Source organism: Aristolochia californica, unplaced genomic scaffold (genome assembly GCF_029961685.1).
Source record: "Aristolochia californica isolate CCGP_79_NKW_82.1479 unplaced genomic scaffold, dmAriCali1.0.hap1 SCAF_3, whole genome shotgun sequence".
Lineage (NCBI taxonomy): Eukaryota > Viridiplantae > Streptophyta > Magnoliopsida > Piperales > Aristolochiaceae > Aristolochia > Aristolochia californica.
The window spans coordinates 5,396,598-5,418,453 of record NW_027181992.1 but is presented as its reverse complement, the minus strand read 5'-3'; the positions used below and the strand labels follow the sequence as shown (position 1 = coordinate 5,418,453).

Here is a 21,856-nt window from a genome sequence, read left to right as displayed (position 1 = left end):
TCAATTTTATTATAAAATGGGGTCGTTATATAAGTAAGATGCGTACCTTTAATAAACACTTGGAGTAAAAAATCAGATTTTAAGAAGAAAGTAAACTCAATTTGCGCCAATACATGGAGAGATAATGGAAGATAAAATAGGTAAACAAAAAAAAAATTAGTAGAACTAACATTTGGTACTTCTGGTATCGATATCTAAAAAAATATAACTCATGATCACAAATGGTATGTTGATTAAAAAAAAAAAAAAAAACTTGACTCTATGAGCTTTCAATTGATACCTATTTTGATATAAAAAAAACTTTACTCTTAAATCTTTTATGACCTCTCGATTTGCTTCATTTTATAGTTTCACCCTTATCTACGCCAATGCGAATATTTCCTTAAATATAGATCAGATTTACATGAAAATTTATGTTTCTTAAAACTAGACTTAGATACATTTTATCTACGTATAACTTTTCTCCATAAAATATATTATTTAAGATAAATAATCTGATAGATTTTGGACTATTTAGTCTGGCCAAACTAAGTACTCCTGTTTTTTTACCCTTTAAAATTTTATAAATATTTCTTTTGACATATAAATTTCCATATAAAGTTTTGTTCTTGATGATTTAAAATGGCTTGACAGTTGAAGTTATCTACTGAATAATGCGCCTAAAGTTCATGTCTTGAGTCATGTTGACTAACCCCCCCAAAGGTAAGAAGAATGAACAAGAATCAAGACCATTTTTTTTTTTCATCCCCAAAAATGGCACAAATGCTAGAAATTTTTGGTAAAAAAGAAAAAAATTCTATGACATTTTTCTTATACTTTCCTACTAGCAAAAACACATTGATAAACAATTTAGCATCTACCAATTAAATTATGAACCTTGTGATAATAATAAAATAAATTGTATTATATGAAGATTATATAGAAACACATATGGTCTTTATACTATCTCGCCTTATGAAATAAATTATATCTATATAAAGATAATTTTGTGTTATAATACAAACAAGTATTAATTGTGATTTTTTCCACTATCATTGATTATATTATGACAACCACCACTAAAAACCCAGTAAGAAATCAACTCATCAATTTAGTTTGTACAATAGGCTTTCTAGATACTTGAGATGTACAACAACTAAGTAGGCACTCTTACCTAGGCTTGCACTTGGATTTTTCGATACACTTGCTCACAATCGGGGACTTACAATCAATAACAACTAGGTATACTAACTGAGACTCATGAAGGGATTTACATTAGCCTCACCTATATAAAGGCTTAGAACGCTCTAGGCTCCTGTCCGACACCCACACATGGAATTTCGTAGTAGCTAAATTTCGGACTTGTTTTTCAATCGAGGGACATAGGAAGAAAATTTTAGTTCAAATTTACTCGACTAGGTATAATTAATTGATTTCAAAGTACATGTATATAAATATTAAGATTTTAATAGTTTGACCCAATTTTTATTTTAAATTATGCAAATACTCCTTCAAATTCTAAAAATATATTATTAATAAAAATACTAAAAAATAATAATTTTATTTTCCAAAGAGGGCACAAATGCCCCTTAATATTTCCAAAATTATAAAAAAAAAATTGTCCATAAATATTTGCAATAAAAAAAGATAACCCAAGTAAAATTCTACTCTTTATGTAGAGATCACATCATGAGTCAACTCACACAAAATTTGTAAAAAATGACCCGTCTGAAGCGCAGACGAGAACCCGGTGGACATTTTTTCCAAATTGAGAGCGACCCAGGAAGAAAACAAGGAGGGGGGAAGGACAGCCCACATGCAATCCTAGAAAAGATTCCTCTTCTTAATAATGCAATATCGCATTGGCAGTTCAAACCATGCGGTCTGACGAGAACCGGAACCCGGTTCAGTGAGCTCTTCTTAGGTTTTTTGTAATCATTTTTTGGTCGACTTTCCTGGTCACTTGTCATCATCCGTCACTGCTCTACAGAGAGGGATTTCGTTATCTCGAAATCGGAGAACAGCTCACGGATCGCGTTATCTATTAAACGGTTAGGATGGGATCGCGTCATCAATGCTCCCCCGATCAAATGAATGACTCCGCCACTCTCTTTTCTCTCACTACAAACCTGAAACAGTTTTCCTTCTTCTCTCTCTAGCTCTAATAAACAGTTGCTAACTCCAGAAAGACGAGAACAAAAACGTCTCACTCCCATTTCTTCCCGTTTTCGGACGCAAGAAATTACCTCGTTTCTCCATCGATGGCCACCAAAACCATAATCTAGAGTCCGTAGCTGTCGCTCCGGAAAGGAAAAGATGTCGCCGCAGCATGCCGTTCGAATCTCGTCTTCCTTTTGACTTCCTGATTCCTGACACGAGTTTCCCTTGGTAGAACGGAGAACCTAGATCGGTTGTTCTCCCGATTCTGGGTGGAGAGTTTCAGATATTCCTGTCTTCGGAGCTACGGAAGAGACAGCTACATTGTTTTCTTTCTCTCTGTATTAATTTGCTTGTTTATTTTTATTTAATTTTTACTTATAAAAAAGGGAGGGATGCGAATTTGGAGGAGATATTGGTGCGCCGATCAGTCCATATGTTTCGGCGTCTCAGATGTTTTATCGGTTTGAAGAGTGCGTCCTCGAGACGATTGCTGAATGCCAAGCCGCGCAGGCCGCGGGGCCGCTCGGCTATGTTGGACGCTGTACATGAGATTGCCATTTACATCCACCGCTTTCATAACCTTGATCTCTTCCAGCAAGGGTAGCTCCCATTAAGCTCCTTTTTAGTTAATATTCTTTGGTTTCTTAAAATTTAATGCCTTCAGATTGTCACCTTGATCAATTCCAGCTAGGGTAGCTCCCGCTCCCATTTAATATCCTTTTTATTTAATATTGTTTGGTTTCTTAAAAACTTATTACTTTCAACTAAGAATGGATAGCTAGCTGCTTACTTTTGTCTTCGTTTTACTCTTCGCAGATGGTACCAGATAAAAATCAGTATGAGATGGGAGGATGCTAGCTGTGGACCTCCGGGAATTCCGGCGAGAGTTGTGCAATATGATGGTATGCGTTTATAATGGCAAACTAGTTGTACTCCATATATAACCGTCTTCTCTCGTTTTTCAACTTTGGACATTCCATACAGAAAAGGAAAGGTCCAAAGGTGGAAAAGAAAGCAAGCTTTTGCAGTGCAGCATCATATATCACGATGCAATAAATTTTACTGTTGACATTGAGTAAATAGCACTTGTAGACACTAGTTACAATTTCCTTGGTTCTCTCAGAAAAAAAAAAAGAAAAAAAAAAGAAAAAAAGAAAAAAAAAACAAATATAAGTAAAGGTGGATAACTCCCAAATAAGCATCGCTAGATAATATGCCAGTGAAAGCTTCAACTTTTTTTGTTTAACTGTTGAATTTAAACTTGTTTTCTGGATTGTCGCTGCAGCTCCAGACTTGGGCTCGGATGATATTATTGGAATTTGGAGAATTGATGATATGGACCACAGTTTTACATCTCAGCCATTCAAGATCAGATATGCAAGGCAGGATGTTCTTCTCTCTGTGATGGTTGCTTTTAATTTTGCTCTTGGAAAATATGAGGTGGACCTCTCTCACTGAAGTTTCTTAGTATGAATAATTTCAAAATAATGTGATTTCTTGATTTTTTTTATTTAACTGCAAATTCTAGATGCCACCCACAGCTGGTGTGATATTACAGTTCGAACTTCTGTATGCTCCGCTTCTTGAGAATGGGTGAGTGAACAGGTGTAATTGTACTACTTAATGTGTGCAATTTCTTTTATCCTTCTACTTCCGTTAATGAAATAAATATGGGAAACATATTTTAAAAAATTAGATAGGAAACTAAACTTAGGCCATATTTGGAACACTACCATAATTGCAATGCACTTTGTACAGGACAAGCTTGCACTTTTCTCTTGATACATTTCCCGCCGCTGTCCACCAGTTCAGAATTCCTCCTAAAGCTCTTTCAGGCCTTCATTCATACTGTCCTGTCCACTTTGATTATTTTCATGCAGTTCTTGTGGATTTAAGCATACACATTGTTCTTCTGAAAGCTGGGACGTATACACCTGGAGAGAAGTTACTCAGGTTTGTGCTTGTTCCAGATCTGATAGTCAATTCTTTGTCTGTTACAATCAGAATCTGCATAATTCTGAGACACCTCTTTTATTGGTTTTATACTTGCCCTCATTTTCTTCTGCAATAACTTGGTAAACTGGCGTTGCAGTAATTTAGTTGGTGTAGAGGGTGCTGCAGGTGAAGATAATGATGACCACAACCAAGTATGTTCAGTTTCTTGCCAAGAATGTTACTGCAATCAAATTAATTGCCTGCTTCATGTGGTAGCAAAATTAGGTTTCTAAAGCTAGGTTTGACTGTGTTTGAAAATTCTGAACTAAACGTGAATTTATCATCCAATTAATCATTGTTAGTCATCTGTGAAGGCCTTTATAACATTGCCAATACCATTAAGGATGTAATTCCCATACAGTGTAACACACTGTCCATCTATAGGCCAGAATACTGAACCGTGGCTCACTGAATGTCTATGAAGGATTTCACTGCATTCCCTAACCAACTCAGTCAAATGGTTATGCTTCCGGAGCTAGGAGTTGTGATTCATAAATACTACACTTTCAACATTGTTGGAACTTGGTGTTGCTGCTTTGGCTCTGCTCCTCCTTATCATGAATCCTTACCTTTCTTTTATTTCAGGTGAAAGGTGATGGGTCTAATGCTGGTGAAAAAGTGATGAAATTTGTCAAGGCTTTATCATCCGCTCGTGACATACTTGTGGAGGAACTGCGGAATCTTACAAAAGCAATTGGCCAGCCCCTTGAAGTTTTTTCAGATTCTTCAATAGCTGAACAGTTATTGACTGGTTCCCCATTGAAGTCAGATCTGAGTGCTGGTCATGATGGAATGTTTGAAATGAAAACCACCGAACTATTGGAGGGAAACGAAATAAATGGTCTAGTGGTACTTTGGTTGCACTGTTATGACAATTTGTGGTGATATCCTTAAAATGTATTTACATTTTTGTTGGAACGTCAACAAATTTAATCAATAATTTTTTTCATTGACAGAAATCATGCACTATAAGTAGACTTATCAGTGAAGGACAGCTTCAGACTTTATCTAGTGAGGAGTTGTTGGATGCATTCCATTCTTTGGGCAATCAACTTCAATTTTTGTGGAATATGTTTTTGAAATACCACAGGTGGGCATTATTTAAAATTTTCAATTGAAATATTAGTGTTTGCCTATTCTTTTTCTTTTTCTCTTTGAGGCGCATGCCACTTTTTGAATCTATGATTTACGTTGACAAAGTCAAATGCAAGTCCAGATCTTTAGATCAAAAGTTCATTCTGATCATTTACAATACATTAGAGTTTTAATATACAACTTTTTAGGTGGACTTATGTTAGTCATTCTGCTTTGGCCACTCTTGAGAGTTTTATCTGGGAAATATGTAAATTACCTGGGATCAGTGTATAGACTGTTTTGTAAGGCGGAAGCATGAATATTGTCCATGCCTAGAAATTGTGGTTCTTCAATCAGTCTGTTATGGCATGAAATTCAGTGTGTAGGTGTCATTGGGGCTTCTGACAGGTGTGTTGGATAGGGCTTATATTGAACGAAGAGTCTGCCTTGTGAAATAATTTTCTTTGAACTGACATTTCTATAACAGCCTGATGCAGGAAAACAAGGTTGACATGTCTCCATCTTTGGAAGCTGATAAAAGACATAATTTGAGACATGGATTGAACCTAGACTGAGTCAGCAATCAATTTTTAGATATCAGAAACCGTACATTAAAATAGAAGTTTCAACAAGAAATAAATGTCTCTGTCTGTGTCTCTCTCTTTTTCTCACATGGATTCGTTCAATTGTTGATGGTTCCGTTTATACAATTGAATTTTGGTCAGTAAGCTCTGGAATATTGTTTCCTGTCAGGGCTAATGGGAAGAGGATACTTGAATATCTGCGCAATGTATGGGCTAATGATCGGAGGGCTGAATGGTCAATATGGATGGTCCACTCTATGATCGAGGTACCAGCTCGTTGTTTGAGGAGTGGAGCTGATGAGGCAACTCATCGTAATGTTTTGGGAAGAGTTTCAAATCCTCGGAGATCTAGCAGGTACCTTGATGATGTAAGTATGTTGTATCTCCTCTTTAGGTACCTATCATTATCTCATAGCCTTTAGAAGCTAGAAAAACCCGAAAAAAATGTATGTCATTTTATGAGAGTGGAGTTGTATAGCCATTTCCTGGTGCTGAAAACATTTAATACACTAACATAAAGGATCTTCCCTTTATCTCTTTTTTCTTATGAAGTTTTGTTATAATGTTATCCTTTGAATAGTTCTTTGTTGTATGGATGTCGCTACATAGTTGGCATTGTTTTTTAGCAGATATATTCTGTTGGTTAGAAAAAAGCTGAAATTTATGTTTTTAAATATTTAATTTTCGCATTATCTATCCAGGCAGCTCAAACATCAAGTTCACGTGCTGAGCTTCATCGGAAAAGTATTGCACAAATGAAGGTTATTTATCCTTCTCAAGAAAAAAAAAATTATATTTATTGGTGGGAATCTAAAACACCTGTGCATTCTGGCAGATTAATAATCGCACGATTCAAGACCTGCACATTTTTGGCGACCCTTTGCAACTTCCAGTTGTTATTGTAGAACAACATATGCTGAATGTTCCACTAGAGGCAGCTGGTAATGACATGGTGCCAGAAATGATAGAACTAAAGGATATGTGCCCTGGGCCTGTGAGAGCAGCGTTTACGAGTGCACCCAAGTTACTTGGTCATGGCGCACAGAGGAATGGCCGAGTTTTGAAAGTTGTTGTCTTTGTGCATGGATTTCAGGCAAGTTCATCTACACTGATATAAACTGAAAAAACTTACACTTGTTGTCATTTTTTGCATATGGAAAACCATTTTATCTATAAAATTTGATCTTAATTTCTTACCATGCGCACATTATGAAAATGAGCCTTTTTTTTTCTTTTTCCATAGATATTTTAGAAGGAACTATGGTAATGGCTTAATTATTTTTAGGAAGTTTCCTGCTCTGCCTTCACAGAATAAGGTCCCTTTACTCCTCAAGAACGGCATCAACCAAATACTAATAATCTTACCAACGATTTTTGTTGACATGAAGTTCCTACTGTGGTCTACAGTTTAATTCATATCGGGGTTTTGGTTGTAGTATGTGGGTGTATGTAATGACCCTTTTGGAGAAAAAGCAAAAAGTACAGGATCCTAATAGACCTAGCTATGCTTGAAATTACAGGTTTGCGTAATTTTTGCTGCATGTTTAGCAAGAGTGTCACTATCAGTAGATGGGAATGGTACATGAGCTAACAGCTGACCATACTGGTTTCACAAAAAAAATATGATTGATATCTGTTGAATGTGCTTTTTGAAGTTATAGTTCACATCTATTTCATTATGGCTTATGCTTTATCTTTTCTGGATGGAACAGATATTGATCCCTTTTTTCTTTTAACTCGACTTGCTACACATAAATATAGGGACATCATTTGGATTTAAGGCTTGTTCGAAATCAATGGCTTTTGATAGATCCTGGAGCACAGTGTTTAATGTCCGAGTCCAATGAAGACAAGACATCTGGGAATTTCCAGGAAATGGGGGAAAGATTGGCTGAGGAAGTTGTCTCTTTCCTAAAGAGGAAAATTGATAAAGCCTCAAGATTTGGGGGCTATGGTGATATCAAAGTTAACTTTGTTGGGCATTCCATTGGAAATGTAATTATAAGGAGTTCATTAACTGGTAATTTCCTTAATGCCACCATTTTCTTTTGCTACTTCAATCATTTATGACATGATTGTATTGTAATGCTGGAAAACCTGTGTTTATCATCTCAGATAGAGTGATGGAACCTTATCTAAAGTACCTTCATACATACATGTCTTTGTCTGGCCCACACTTGGGGTATCTGTACAGCAACAACTCCTTATTCAACTCTGGCTTGTGGTTACTGAAAAAGCTAAAGGGACCTGGGTGCATCCACCAGCTCACTTTGACAGATGATCCTGACCTCCAAAATACCTTCTTTTACAAGCTATGCAAGGTTTTTAAATCCCTGAGATCTTATAAAATCAGCAGCTATTTTACTTTATATCATCTGGATAATTGTCTATGGCATGTGGGAATTAGTATATCTGGAGCAACTTTGTAAAGAAACTAATCTTTATTCTAGTAAGATGAATATTTTCTGTTCTGACACAAGTTTCAACTCTTTGCAGCAAAAGACATTGGAATGTTTCAAGAATATAATCTTGTTATCCTCACCACAGGTACTCCTTTTATCCATCTCTTGTTGCAAAAGGTAAATCATTTCTTAGCTCAAGTAAATCATTTACAGTCTAGAGTTTTCGTTCTTTTGGAAGTGAAAACTCATGACTCCTTTGTCTTTTTGTTTCCATTATACTGTGCTTTTTTTTCTGGCAAGATCTGCTACAAATTGGGCACAAATGTAATCTACTGGTTTATTACTGTTAGCTTCATAATTTGCTTGCTATCTTACCATTACCAAAGGTTTTTCAAGACAACATACTATTTGAGAAATCTCCCGCAGATTCGTGTGTGAAAAGACAGATTCATCTGTTCAGGTTACTTCTGTAGCTGGGATAAGTTCTGCAAATTTACTGTTAAACAATTCCTGGAATTTCATTATATGAAATAACAGTTGTTGTTATAAATTATACAAGACACGCTTGCCCTCCATGATAGATGCTTCTAATTGGTGGTTGTGGCATACTACTACAAGTTTTTGTCCTGGCAACCGAATTATTTTTTAACTGCTCATAGTGTATGCCCCAAAAGAAAAAAAACTCTAAAGTGTCTTAGAAACCCCTTACCAATTATGCTCATCTCATTTCTTACAACTTATGTTTCAGGATGGTTATGTTCCATATCACTCTGCCAGAATCGAACTGTGTCCTGTTGCAGCATTGGATAACTCTAAGAAGGGACAGGTCTTCATGGAAATGTTAAATGGCTGTATGGATCAGATACTTGCCCCCTCATTGGACCAACGGAGATTCATTCGCTGCGATGTCAACTTTGACACCACATCCCATGGGCGAAACTTGAATACGTTTATTGGTCGTGCTGCACATATAGAGTTTTTGGAGACCGATATATTTGCTAAGTTCATAATGTGGTCTTTCTCAGATCTCTTCCTTTGAGATTCCTTTTTCATGCTCCCTGTTGTTCATAGATTATGTCTCTGTTTCCCCTTCCCTCGTATCCTTCAACTTGTATTTATCAATTCAAGCGCAAGCTGAGAGAGTGGCGGGCGAGTGCCAGGCGGGCAGAAGCTGTAATTTTGACCCGTGGGGTTTGAAGATTGTTGCTTGCTAGCAACTCCTTGTAAATTATACTGTCAGGTAGTAACAAATTACCTTTCAATTAAAGAAATCCATCTACTGTCGGCATTGCTGTTTCTCAAACTGTGTTAGATGTCAATCTTGTAGGGCACAGGTTGGCTTATTATGACACAGCTTGCTTTGTACATTCACACGGAGATTCCGACAAGTACGCTTCCCTCAAGTCAGATTTATTACAACGATGGTGTCAAGTGACAGTCGTCAAGTGCTCATTTGTTAATCAGTACGATCTCAGCATCAATTACCTTAGCAAAGAGAAACACCTTAGCTAGGAAGGCCGACTTTGCCTTACTGGAATCAGTTTGGGATAGTAGTTATTCCTTCCGAAATACAGCTCTTCCCATCTAGTAACACTGGTAACCAGCAGACGGGAATGTAATAGCAACCAACTAGGCATGAGTAAGCTCCCGTATTTTACAAATAACCTTTAGGAACAAGGCTCCACCCATTTCATCATCCTTTCTTTATAAAGCTCGGGTCCCACTACTGGTCAGTGGTCATCTCTCCTTCAAACTTTGGAGCCAAACCACAAGAAGGAATGGAGGTAGAGAGCTGTTCATCATCGATCAAATCACATTCTCACGGTTCTTCTTCTGCCCAAATTAAATGCAATGGATGAAGATGGAAGCCACCAGCTTAATCATATAGGGTCACCATGAATCAGAAGAAGAAAAGCCAAAGGAAATTATTTATCATCCGTATGATGCTGTGGTCAAATCAAATCAAATCAAACGGTAGGTAGTGGCCCCTTGCATCACTGGAATACTAAGGCTTTGACATGGCGAGGAGAGTGGCCTCTTATGGTAGCTCTGTAAATCGTAATCTGAAAACAAAGAGGGGAAACATGCGGATCCAATACAGGGAGTGACGTCGGATTTTACCTGTAACAGTTTTACAAACGCCATTTGCTAACATTTATATAAACCATCTGACTGTCTGGGCAAATTGCTTCCACGCTGATTACGAACTGGTATAGCTACAATTAATCGATAGACGTTAAAAGAGCCATAACAAACTGAAGTGCACTCTTCTTGATCGTCTTTTCATTGATTGAGCATGGTGACAGGCTTTTAGATCAACAATAACTAACCATAGGTACAAAGTAAGAGTCTCCTGTTTGAGTGTCATAAACCAGTGACTACCCATAAGGAGGAAAAAACAGAAAAAGAAAGAAAGAAAGAAAGAAAGAAAGAAAAGGAAATAGAACAGCACATATTTAGCCACTACTTGAAGAGCTGACAACTCAAAGACTCGGATGAAAATTATAAATTATACACCAAAGCACAAGCTGGACAACAGCCACGGGAGCACCATCACAGGAAGGACTTGAACCAATCCGATCCAAAATTCCATTTTTTTTACAGAAAATGTATGATGGTAGTAGAAACAAGAACACTACCTGCTCAACCTTATTGTTGATGGAGCCATCTGATTCACTCCTTTTTCTCCTCCTTTCTCATCATCATTTTTGTCTTCTTTCCGATAACGGGTTGCATCCCATGAAATAAAATCTAAAACAAGCATTGCGTATTCGCAAAATTGTACACCAGACTTCCACAAGCAATGGAGAATCTAAATCATTCGGTATGTCCCAAGCTATCCAGACCCTCAGTTCGGCTTCGAACAATCCTGTGAAACACTTCCCTCACTTGGCGCTCAAGAGGGTCCAGCCCATCCTTCACTGCTTCCAAGACCTGCATCAACTCTTGAACACTCTCTCTCACCTCCTTTTCCCGTTCCTCAGTCAAAGGGAAATGAGTGGAGTCTGCTAGCTCTGTTAAATGACGAGCGCATTTCTCAATCTGACGGATCTCCTTCAACAAACCACAAGAATTCTTTCGCTCCCGTTTCTTTGATTCCTCCAAAATCCTTTCATGCAGCGAGAGAATTGGCTGCGCCCATGAGAAATGCCGTGGAATGGAGAAATGGGTCTGCAAGCCTCGGTCTTGACATGGGATTGCAGCCACAAGGGCCCACATCACAAACAAAAGCACTGAACTCATGGTAAAGACAGGGATGGCCAATCCACCGGTGGCGGCAATCTCGTGATTCCGAGGTGCATTTAAATTATTCCCGATAGCTTGGAGTTGCCTTGCAGCAGACCACGACCTCGAAACACTCCACGAGAGGGACCTAAAGTGACCAGGGGAACGATGATCCTTACCCGCGTTGTTGCGTCCGAATGAGCGGTTCCTCTGCGCGAGAACAGCGGACCCTGCATCCTTCTCATCTAACATGGCGATGGCCAAATCAGTGAGTGCTTTCTTGGCCCTACGGAATTGGCCTTCCCCAAGGGTCCTCTGACGGGAGTCTAGTGCACATAACACAATCTCCAAGTGTTTTTGCCATTGCCGGATTTGCTCAATTCCATCGCGAATAGCATTACAAACATCCAACGCTTTCACATTACGCTCAAAGAATTCGGCTATTATCCGGTCCAGCGGGGGCTTCGAGACATATGACTTAGAATTGAAGAGAATTACGCGAAATTCCTCTTGGCAGCAAAGGAAGGCATCCAGAAGATGTCGGATCCACGAGAGGGACAAAAGCTCGTCCGGTCCCGCGGCCGCGAGGTCGTGAATCTGATCGGCAACCTGTTTCTGGAAAACTTCGAGCTCCTGGTCTTGGGCAGAACCTCCTTCGTGGTTGCTATCCATGGCGTGAACCTGATCGCGCCTAATACTCAGAATGGTTCGACCAATGGAAGCAAAAGGCGCAGAAGAACCCTGATAATCCGTAGCAGGCATTCTATAAGCCCTTCAAAACAAGGTCATTAGCCCTTCCAAAGGCGAAAAGTATAAAATCCCACAAAAAAACGAAACGAACGTGAAACCTCTCAGAAAAAAAGAAAAGAGAAAAAAAAATTCCAAACAACAAACCAAAACCAACAAATTCTCGAACACAAAAACCCTAACCTCCAATAACCACTTACACAAACACCAACCCCACGTCAATAATCACCAAAATCAACAAGATCCGCGAAATTTTAAAATCCCACAGATCTGCGGCTTCCCATTCGAAATCCTACCCTCGCCGAGTAGACTTCAAAACCTCGACAAAACAAAGCAAAACCAAAAACAAAATCTCCCGATAGGATTGAGGAAGACAACTGAAAATCAAAGGAAAGTTCCTAACCTTATCTGAGCCGAAATTCGAATCGAAGAAGAGATCGAATGAAAACGAGAGAGGGAAGAAAGAGATGGAGCGATGCGTAAGGGATGGAAGGGAAGGTGGGAAGAAGAGGAATTACCGGAAGGAAGTGGCGGAGTTTGGATAGACGATGCCCTAAGCGAGCATTTTATGCGGGGAGGTTTTCACACCACAGACGCGGTCAGGTCCAGAGCAAGTTTCGGACAGAAAAAGACGCGACCGTTTTTAGAAAAAGTCGAGGGCAAAACGGGGAAACAGTAGGCCGATCCGAAACGCTGACGTTTCGGAAAGCGCGGGAGGACGACACGCGAGTCGTCCCCACCGCGACCGGGCAACGCCTTTTGTTCCCATAATGCCCCCGCTCCGTCCATGCGGGCCACACGTGGGTGGGTCTCATTGGTGGATTCTGGATGGTCGCGTTTCGGAAAACACGGTCTCAGCGAGTGGTGACTGGTTCAACGGATTTGACGCGGGAGCGTTGGTAAGTTTAAATAACGAATTTACCCTCGCTTGCCTCTTGAATGGCTTGGTGGGCTTTCTGTGGGCCCAGATTTGACCCATTTCAAGTATATTAGTATATTAATTATTACCCTTATTTTAATATATTAAATTAAATACAAAGTCTGACATTTGGTTGTTTATTTCATGTTACACGGTATTGGGCGGGACATGGTAACAAACATGCCCAATGGGCCTCTACTAAACCTAATATATATAAAAAATATAAACAAATGTGTATGGGCTCGAAATAGCTTCATGTGAGGGGAAAGGGTAAAGCCAATAAAATAATGGACGTGGAAAAGGAAGGCCCATTGAAAGGGGCATCTCAGAGAAGTCTTTCTCTCTTTCTTCTAGAATTTCATCCTGTTGGAGCCTGTGGTTCGACTGGGAGACATGAGCTGTCCTATTTTGACTCTCCTCTGCACGAGTGTTGCGTCAGAAGCGAAAACCTTTGTTAAGCCGGAAAATGGAGACTCCAATTTCCAGGGAACAAGGCCACATGTCCTTCACCAGGCCAAAACAGGTTCTTCAAAGTGTGAAGCTCCCCAACCGGCCTTCGGAGCTGCTTTCTCATTGCAGACTTGAATTAATATAATACTGGGACTGAAGTCAAGAGTAGATTGGGTTTTTTAATGCTTTCCCCTCCGAGCTACCAGACGAAGCTCTGGAAGCTGACCCATTAACCTTTTTTTTCTTTTTGAAAGTTATAGAATACTGAAAAGCTTTCTTGGTCGCAGAGAATAAAATCCCAGAAAGAAAGAAAGTGACACGAGATTAGCGTAGAAAGGGGTAGTCATCTCTCACGTTTACTGTGGGATGATAGGGAATTCGGTTCCAGAAAGCAAGCTTTGTTCATGGCTCCGGAAACGTCACTGAGGTCAAGCAAGACTTGGATGATGCTTATCTGCAAAATAATCTCTGTATTCCTACCTTGTGGCCTCTACCCAGAATCATATCATCCAGCCAAGACGTCTGTAGCAAGGGCCTGCAGAGGAAACCACTTGGAGCAATTTAAGAACTTCCAATTCGCAATGGAAATTTTTTTAAAATCCTTTCTGGTCTGCCTTGCTGAAACCAAGCCAATTGGAGTCCCCACGAAAAGAAAATACCTTTTTGCTTTCTTTCCAGTTGCCACAGAAGACCTACAAGTTTTTTAGTGACTTCAGTTCCACGTATGATAAAGACATTAATATAAGTAGACAGTTGCAGGGAAAAAATGTCCTACTCTAAAATCAGTTTCATATAACCATGAATAAAACACAAATAACTAACAGTGATCAGTATTGACCTTCATTTACTCCTCTATGAGCAGTTTCACATACAGGTCACTGACAATTCAAATGGAGCTCTCTATCCTTGGTTCTAACTGTATCAGGTCTTCAGATGCCTGATACTGGTGCAGCAAACCATGATCCTATCCAAGGATCATCCTGCAGAATCAATTATTTTACCATAATTTGCTAAATGTTTGTGTCAGGGAGTGGGAAAGTAGTCTATAGGACCTGAGCACATAAATTCTCATGATATGTGCACCTTTACAGGTCCACAACCATAAGAACAAGGTGACCGATTTTGGACCATCTCACCATGATTCACAAGGTGCTCCAATATATTGAGAAGACAGAGATATCTGCTAGTCTGCTTCTTTATACATACATAAACCCATGAATTCAAGCATACTGAAGCGCCCATTTTCCAGCCACCTACATCAGTATGATAATTGTTTTTTTTTTCAGAGATTGCAAAAAAAAATTATTTTTTATAAAAAACAACAATATTCTTGTAAAAATCAAGATTTGGGTGAAGGAAGAGAAAATTGAGAGAAAAAAGAGAAAGGAGAAGAAGAAATTTCTGAAGAGCCTGAAAGGTTTTGTTGGGAACTATGCCCGAATTCCAAGATTTCTTAAATAGGTGTTTTGAATTAAAATGACAAAAAAGCCCCTATACACTTAATAAATCTTAATCTCTTTATATCTCCCTCACTAAACATCCTACGTACATGAAAATTTAACTATTGATATAATTTAACACGCAGAGCAAGATTACATGAACAAATTAACCACTGAAGTGGTAAAATGACCAATATATCCCTGGATGTATTTTCTAACAATTCTTTTTTGTGATTATTAATTCTACCTTTTTGTTTATTACTAGCCATCTTCTAGATCAATAATTTCAGCCTTTACGTCAAACTGCCTTCTCTCAGTACAGAGACAAACTAGAGACTCTGAGGACAAGATCATCACAAAATATGACATACACACAAGAAAGTTTGAAGGAAAGAAAATCTGAGAAGAAAAAGACACAATATGAGATATGAAAAAAAAAGATGAGAGGAATTAAGATGCTGCCATAATTTCCTCATTGTCAACACCTCATATGTAGATATGATCAGAATCAAGCAATGAGAAACAGAGGCCTGTTATCTACATGACAGAGAAAAATATTTCGTATCCTTCGGTAGATGCTGCACGAAGGCATTCTAAATAAGTATCTATTAAGTACCATAAAAATTATCATTCAAAGAAAAGTAGAACAAGAAGATGCAAAATAAGGGGCAATCTTCACCGAAAATGAATCTAAAAAATTTGCAGCTAATTCATTCTTTATGCTCTAAATTTTGCTAAGCTGAGACTGCAACCAGGTTTTTTCTTCATTATCAAGGCTTGCAAAGGTACTCCAAAACGAATGGGAGCCAGTAGTTGTCATATTTGTTGATTATGCACTCCTATGAAATTTTTTAACTAATGGTCTTTTCCTACATTCTGAAATCTTCTCTCCAATTGCCCCTTTAACATCTGTTGGTATACTTGTCTCACTTGCTATTAATCAGAATTGACCACTCTTCCAGCTTTACATTAAGAATGCTTTCTTGTATAGTGACTTAGCAGAGGAGGTATATATGGAGCAACCTTAGGGGTGTTTTTCAGGCGGAGACTCATAAGGTATATAAACTGAAGAAAGCAACTATAGGCTCAAATAAAGCCCCAGGGCGTGGTTTGAAAAATTCAGTTAAGTAGTACTATCTTTTGGATTCTCCTGAAGTCACTGTGATCATTTGTTATTTGTTATGAAGAGATCACTGGCACTGTGGTTCTACTCGTATATATTGATGACATTGTTTTGTCAGGCAATGATGTTCAAGGTATTGAAGAAGTGAAACATAAATTGGCAAAACTTTTTCAAACAAAGGATTTGGGGTATTTGAAATACCTTCTTGGGATAGAAGTTGCAAGAAGCAGGACCGACATTGTATAGACACAGAGAAAGTATGTCACTAACATGCTACTAGAGTATGGTTTACTAGCTGCAAAGCCTGTAGAGGCGCTCATAGAAGTTGGAAATAAACTTCATGATGAACAAAGTGAAGAACTCAGGGATAAGACTACATTTCGTAGATTAGTTGGGAAACTGATCTATGCAACTATCACAAGAACAATTATATCTTTTCTAGTTAGTGTGGTAAATCAGTTCATGGAATTCCCACACAAGGTTCACTTAGAGGCAGCTCCTAGAAGACACCAACAGAAGCTGTGTACTCAATACCAATACTGTGGACAGTTTAAATGTCCTTGATGAAGGAGACATAGATGGATGCAATTTTAGCCTCTTGACCAAAATTGGAGAAGGTCGAAAGGTACCCATGGTATCACATATCACAGTTCTCTTTTGAGGATCACCTAAACCCCTGCTGTTCCAAGAGAACTTTCCTGAAGAACCAGATTGTAGAATTTGAGTTCTACCGTTGGGGAGGAAAGTTTTTGTAATTGTTTGATGCATCCATCCAAGTTGATTCCCATTTCGTCAGAAAATTGAGAAGTTTCTCAAGAATGATGCTTGCTCCAAATGAAAATGGAGATCACAAATCAGAATGGCCATTGGATGACCTTCATCTTGTATAAGTCAACACCTCTCAATGCACCAGTTCAACAAATTTTTCCTGGATAACTTCTCGTATACCAAGTCACACCTTTTGAAATTTAAACAAGGGAGAAAGAAGACATTGCAAAGTAGTAGTCACTCCTCGAGATGTGAGCTATGGACAAGGGAGACCTTTCAATTAGCAAAATGCTTGAAGACCCAATGATTTTTGCAGAACCTGTGAGAAGCAAGGTATGAAACTAATTGGTTTTATCCTGGTCGCCTGCAGACCTTCTTAGAGGCATTACTGGTCTGACTTTCATGCCATACCCCCAATGGATAAATATAATTATGTTTTTTGAAATGGATAATACGACTGTCATAAATGGTTCACTCGAGGATAAATAAATATTTTATATGAATCTCTAGACCTGATAAAACTATGAAAGTTCTGCAGTTTAAATGCTATGTCTGATATCAAGAAGTGTAAGATTATCTCAGAATACATGTTCTACTGTACAATATGTTCTGTACCCTTTCCCAAGAGCTTGGACTGAAGCAGAGAAGGGCCCAGCTTCCTTCTCCCACACCAGAATCACAAGGCAGGACTGAATATGTGGGCCTGTGAATATCTGAAAAATTCAGTGTCTTATATCAATTTGACGGTTTTTATGTCTTTGTACATGGTAAAGAAGCCACTTAATTTTAGCTGAACTTTCCAAAGAGCAGAACTCAATCAGAGCAACTTTTACGCAGGACAGAGGAAGATTGAAACACTACCTTGATTGCTTGTATTAAGTCTTCCGAATGCTTTCTTGTTCTGATGTCAACAACATCAACGGGATGATAATAAGTTTTAAGGTTCCCTGCATAAACTACATTTTTTCCCCAAAGTAAGACAAGCTAAGTGGTTAAGGAGAAGACAAAAGAAGAAAAAACCTCCTTTAGAAAATATGATTTCCCTAGGAAAAGATAAGATGGTCCCAGACAAACTCTTCATTCATCGCAATGCATTTTTTTCTACTCATAAGCTGTAAAGTGGATGCACAGTAGAACAGGACTGAGACGTGGAAAGTAAGGCATCCATAGGAAGAAAAAAAACCTTGACATGTACAAAGTCACCCACCATCCTGCCTCAGCAAGCACCACACTTTGAATTTCTGCACGATGAGGGCAGAGGTTGACGGTTCCTGAATTCAAGACCGTGAGAAGAGCTTAAGAATTATAGAGACCATCACTCAGACAATACTTTTCAAATTAACATCACAAAAATGTCAGGTCAATTACCTCTGCAGAGGCTGAAATCAAAAGGCGTTCCTTCCCCTTCATTACCATATTGTGTCTTCAATTGATACCTTAAGTAACAAATTCGAACCTTACCACTTGACAGCGGGTGAAGATCTGGAACAGAGTCTTGATTGCTATCATAAAATGCTTTTTCCCCTCCATCCATATGATAAGAATGGTCGAAATAGTTAAAAGCAAACGATCCGATTCAACACAATTACTGACATAGTTGTGCCCGTGTTTTTGCTCCAAAAAGGGAAGAGCAATCGTCTCTTCGCTGTTCAAACAGCAAAGTGCTAAGTGCAAATTTAGTCAACATGAACGACAACGAATTGACATTCCTTGTTTCTTCTGCTTGCACGTTCCCTAGAGGAGCGAAAAAGACCCGATAATACCACTCACGATCTTTTTCTTTATCAGCAAACATGTAGCGACTAAACTCCAAGCATCCCAAAGATTACTTGCACACTCAAATCCAATCCACTATAAGTTGATAACGCTCAAATGATTTTGGCTTCTCTCTTGGAAGCTGAACTATATCAAAACAACTCTCCGTAACTTGGATTTTCTTCTTTTTTATGCAATGCTCAAGTTCTGCGAGAAAACCATTGTTCAAGTATATTGGGTAAATCTAATCGTAGATTGAATGATCGAAGTATAATTTCTTAAGTGTATTTGCCATAATAAATTCACACAAAATGGGTACCCACAATCTTTTCTTGAACTGTACAGTTGCTTCAGCATTCTTATGGCTGCATATTTGCGTCTACATCTTTACAGAAAAAAGTGTCCATGGGGATTTTTGGTCTCAAGATTCTGAAAGGGGATGTCTGCAGCATTTCAAGTCTGGTTGGATAGAAGAGAACATTCTGATCGGTAATTCCTAATCTCCATCTCAAAATCATAGTTTGCCTTAAAGACCTTATCGAACCCATCAACCATAGAAGCAGATGTTGCCAGAATTTGTCCCATTAGTTATCCGTCATCGATAGGTGGCATTCACCATCCTCTCTGTTGGCTCAGCCACCCGCCTATAAAATCTGACAGTTGTGGAAACTGCAAAAAATAGAAGACAAAATTAAACAAACAATGAAAAAAAAATCATCCCATAGAAGTGTGCTTTTCAAATCTCATTTCTTGTTATGGTACTGGGCAGTATACATCTTGCTCAGCAAAACACAGATGATATACTGTACAGGTACATACTCAACAAGACATAAAAATGCTGCGTATCACATCAGGGTACTTTTTATTTGAAAGTTGAACTCCATATTCCTGGTGAGAGTTGAACATCTTCAGCAGCCTCAGCTATAACAGTCCAACATTCAGACCTACATTAGCAACTTATGCTGAAAGGTCACCTTCCTCACTGCTCACAACCATTTCATTTTTTACTCTCCTCCACTTTATAAGCAGGTCAATTTATGTAAACCATTTTCACATGTAAAATAGTTTGGTTGTCACAATCATACAGAGTTTCTTCCAAATGAGGTGGAAAAAACTCCAAACAAAAACTTTAAATTTTTGCAAAGGATGAAATATTTACCAGTTCACCTTTCTGATTTGTTGCTTTAATAGCCATGATCAGCCAAGAAACCAGTAGAATTTGTTTGAACAGTTTAGTGTCTGTGAATAGCCCCGTCAACCCCTGGACCCTTGTACATGGCGTACTGTGAATCACCAAAAAAACACATTACATGTAATTCTGAAGTAGTCATGATTGAAAGAACATGAATACAAGATAAGCAAAAAGAGATCAGGACAATAGTATACTAATAAACTTTCCTTAATTCCCAATAATACATATTTGCAACAAAAGAACTATGCATTTGTCACGAATTATAAAAAAGACAGATACAGATAACTTATGCTGTGATTTATGCCTTAGTTAAGCCCTCAGATCTCATAGCTTCTGCAGTCATAGGCAGTACAAAAAGGGTATTCATTGAGAGCATTTCAACATCACAGAGGAGGAGGAGGAGGAGGAGAAGAAGAAGAAGAAGAAGAAGAAGAAGATGAAGGTGAAGAAGAAGCAGAAGAAGAAGAAGGAGAAGAAGAGGAAGAAGGAGACAGAAGAGGGAAGGATGCCTCAAGGCCAACATGAAAACCCATACCACCTCTCTAATCTATAAGTTTCCATCATAGGGCTTTACAAAAGATTTTTTACCAGCACAGTATGGAAACTCCACCTCCATGGTAGATTCCAGAATTGAAGAATAGTAAACTGCCCATGAAAAGCTGTCTTTGTTTTTTCTTTAGAAAAAGGAAAAGCTTGTACAGATGACCGAAATTCAGACAATGCTGAAAAATAAACCAAGTTTATCTGATAAGCAATATAAGACAGTTTTTTTCAATATGATTAATCACCAAACAAGTTTGGCTAACTAGCACAGCATTCTAACATCTTTTACTAAGTATAACAGGTGAAAATATGTTTTCTCACCCTCATATAAGACCAATATGTATTTTTCAAGAAACAAAGAGAAATAAGTTAAACCCTCTACGTTTCTAAACATGTATATAGCAGGAAAGAGGCCATAAGGGAAGGAAATTCGGTTCTTTTAAACACTAATTTATGGACTTAATTTATGAGTCACAAATGAAAAGCTTAGAAACAATTAACACTTAAATAAAAGATCAGCTGAGTATTATAGAATTACTTTCCTTCGAAATGAAATAAAAATAGACAATTATAGCATTACTTTAAAAGTACACCAATAGGAGAACTTCTCATTTATGCACTTCGAAGAAGAAGAAGAAGAATAATGGCGAAGATGAAGAAGAGGAGAAAGAGGAAGATGAGGATAATAGGGGAGAAGATGTGAAAGAATAATGGACTCGCTAAAAATTTGACAAAATATCGTTTTTGACTTGCAGAGAGATAGAGAAATGCCATAGAAATTCCCCAACCAAAATCTGCTTGAGAGGGAACAATGACGTACCAAGGAGCAAGAACAAGTAAGATCTACAATTTTGGATGGAAAGATACTATGTATACTAATGCAAGATAAACGAAGGTAATAGAAAATAAAGACGAACCAACCTAGATGCACTTTTACCCAACCACCATGCAATGCAACTGATCTACAAGCAGCAGAAAACACCTCAAATCTGAGGGAAACGGCCACATAAATAAGTTGCTCCGGCAATTAGCCCAATGGGTCTTGAACAAGAGCATTCACTTTTTTCTCTAAACTGAAACTTCCCTTCAAAGAAGTTTCATTATTATCCTCATGGAAAAAACTATATTGCCCAGTCGATCGAAATCCCATTATAGCTGAAAAGCAAAAAACTTGGGTAGATCTTACTTACAGACTGCAATCACAAAAACGGCGAGCGGAGTTTGAAAACGTAGTAGGGCGACTCGTGGTAGCTAAAATAAGTATTTATATAGCCTCAGTCAGATTACAACCCTGAGCCCCCGAATCCGATTCAAGGTTTCGTGAACCGGGATCGAGACCGATTCGGCGAGGGATGCCCACGCTGAATCGCCGGTGTAGATAGTATTTAAAATTAATTATACATAAGAATGTCAAATTCTAATTATTAATTGCTGGACAACTCTCTTCTCAGGCTTAAATTTGTTGCAGAGCAGATGCCATTAGCCTTTTGAGCTTACAGCA

At 38.3% G+C, this 21,856-nt stretch overlaps 2 protein-coding genes and 1 long non-coding RNA gene across 8 annotated transcripts; 1 reads left to right on the top strand and 2 right to left on the bottom strand.

Annotated features, from left to right (window-relative positions):
- The first annotated feature begins 2,120 nt into the window (after window positions 1-2,120).
- Window positions 2,121-10,370, top strand: LOC137958410 (uncharacterized). Of its 2 annotated transcripts, XR_011113981.1 has the most exons (16): window positions 2,121-2,739; window positions 2,956-3,041; window positions 3,425-3,579; window positions 3,668-3,732; window positions 3,898-4,092; window positions 4,232-4,286; window positions 4,720-4,983; window positions 5,091-5,224; window positions 5,962-6,160; window positions 6,494-6,553; window positions 6,628-6,885; window positions 7,554-7,812; window positions 7,908-8,113; window positions 8,289-8,339; window positions 8,943-9,434; window positions 9,522-10,370. XR_011113981.1 is itself a non-coding variant. In XM_068805407.1 (15 exons), exons 1-15 carry the CDS (start codon window positions 2,573-2,575, stop codon window positions 9,231-9,233), a joined length of 2,445 nt encoding a protein of 814 aa, XP_068661508.1. In that variant the 5' UTR covers window positions 2,121-2,572; the 3' UTR covers window positions 9,234-9,473. The 2 variants fall into 2 exon arrangements, 1 of the variants encoding a protein (XP_068661508.1); XM_068805407.1 differs by lacking the exon at window positions 9,522-10,370 and having other exon boundaries at window positions 8,943-9,473.
- An 85-nt stretch (window positions 10,371-10,455) lies between these two features.
- On the bottom strand, window positions 10,456-12,772 carry LOC137958411 (protein ROH1D-like). 3 transcript variants are annotated; one of them, XM_068805410.1, is made up of 2 exons: window positions 12,685-12,772; window positions 10,456-12,182 (listed from the first exon to the last, which is right to left on the bottom strand). In XM_068805410.1, exon 2 carries the CDS (start codon window positions 12,179-12,181, stop codon window positions 11,012-11,014), a length of 1,170 nt encoding a protein of 389 aa, XP_068661511.1. In that variant the 5' UTR covers window position 12,182; window positions 12,685-12,772; the 3' UTR covers window positions 10,456-11,011. The 3 variants fall into 3 exon arrangements, with proteins under 3 accessions (XP_068661511.1, XP_068661510.1, XP_068661512.1); XM_068805409.1 differs by having other exon boundaries at window positions 12,570-12,764; XM_068805411.1 differs by having other exon boundaries at window positions 10,456-12,160; window positions 12,685-12,742.
- Window positions 12,773-18,887: 6,115 nt separating this feature from the next.
- LOC137960466 (uncharacterized) lies at window positions 18,888-21,593 on the bottom strand. Of its 3 annotated transcripts, none has more exons than XR_011114168.1 (3): window positions 21,546-21,593; window positions 19,780-19,903; window positions 18,888-19,289 (listed from the first exon to the last, which is right to left on the bottom strand). It is a non-coding gene; the product is annotated as an uncharacterized lncRNA (long non-coding RNA). The 3 variants fall into 3 exon arrangements; XR_011114169.1 differs by having other exon boundaries at window positions 21,542-21,555; XR_011114170.1 differs by lacking the exon at window positions 21,546-21,593 and adding an exon at window positions 21,277-21,351.
- Between the last annotated feature and the right edge of the window lie 263 nt (window positions 21,594-21,856).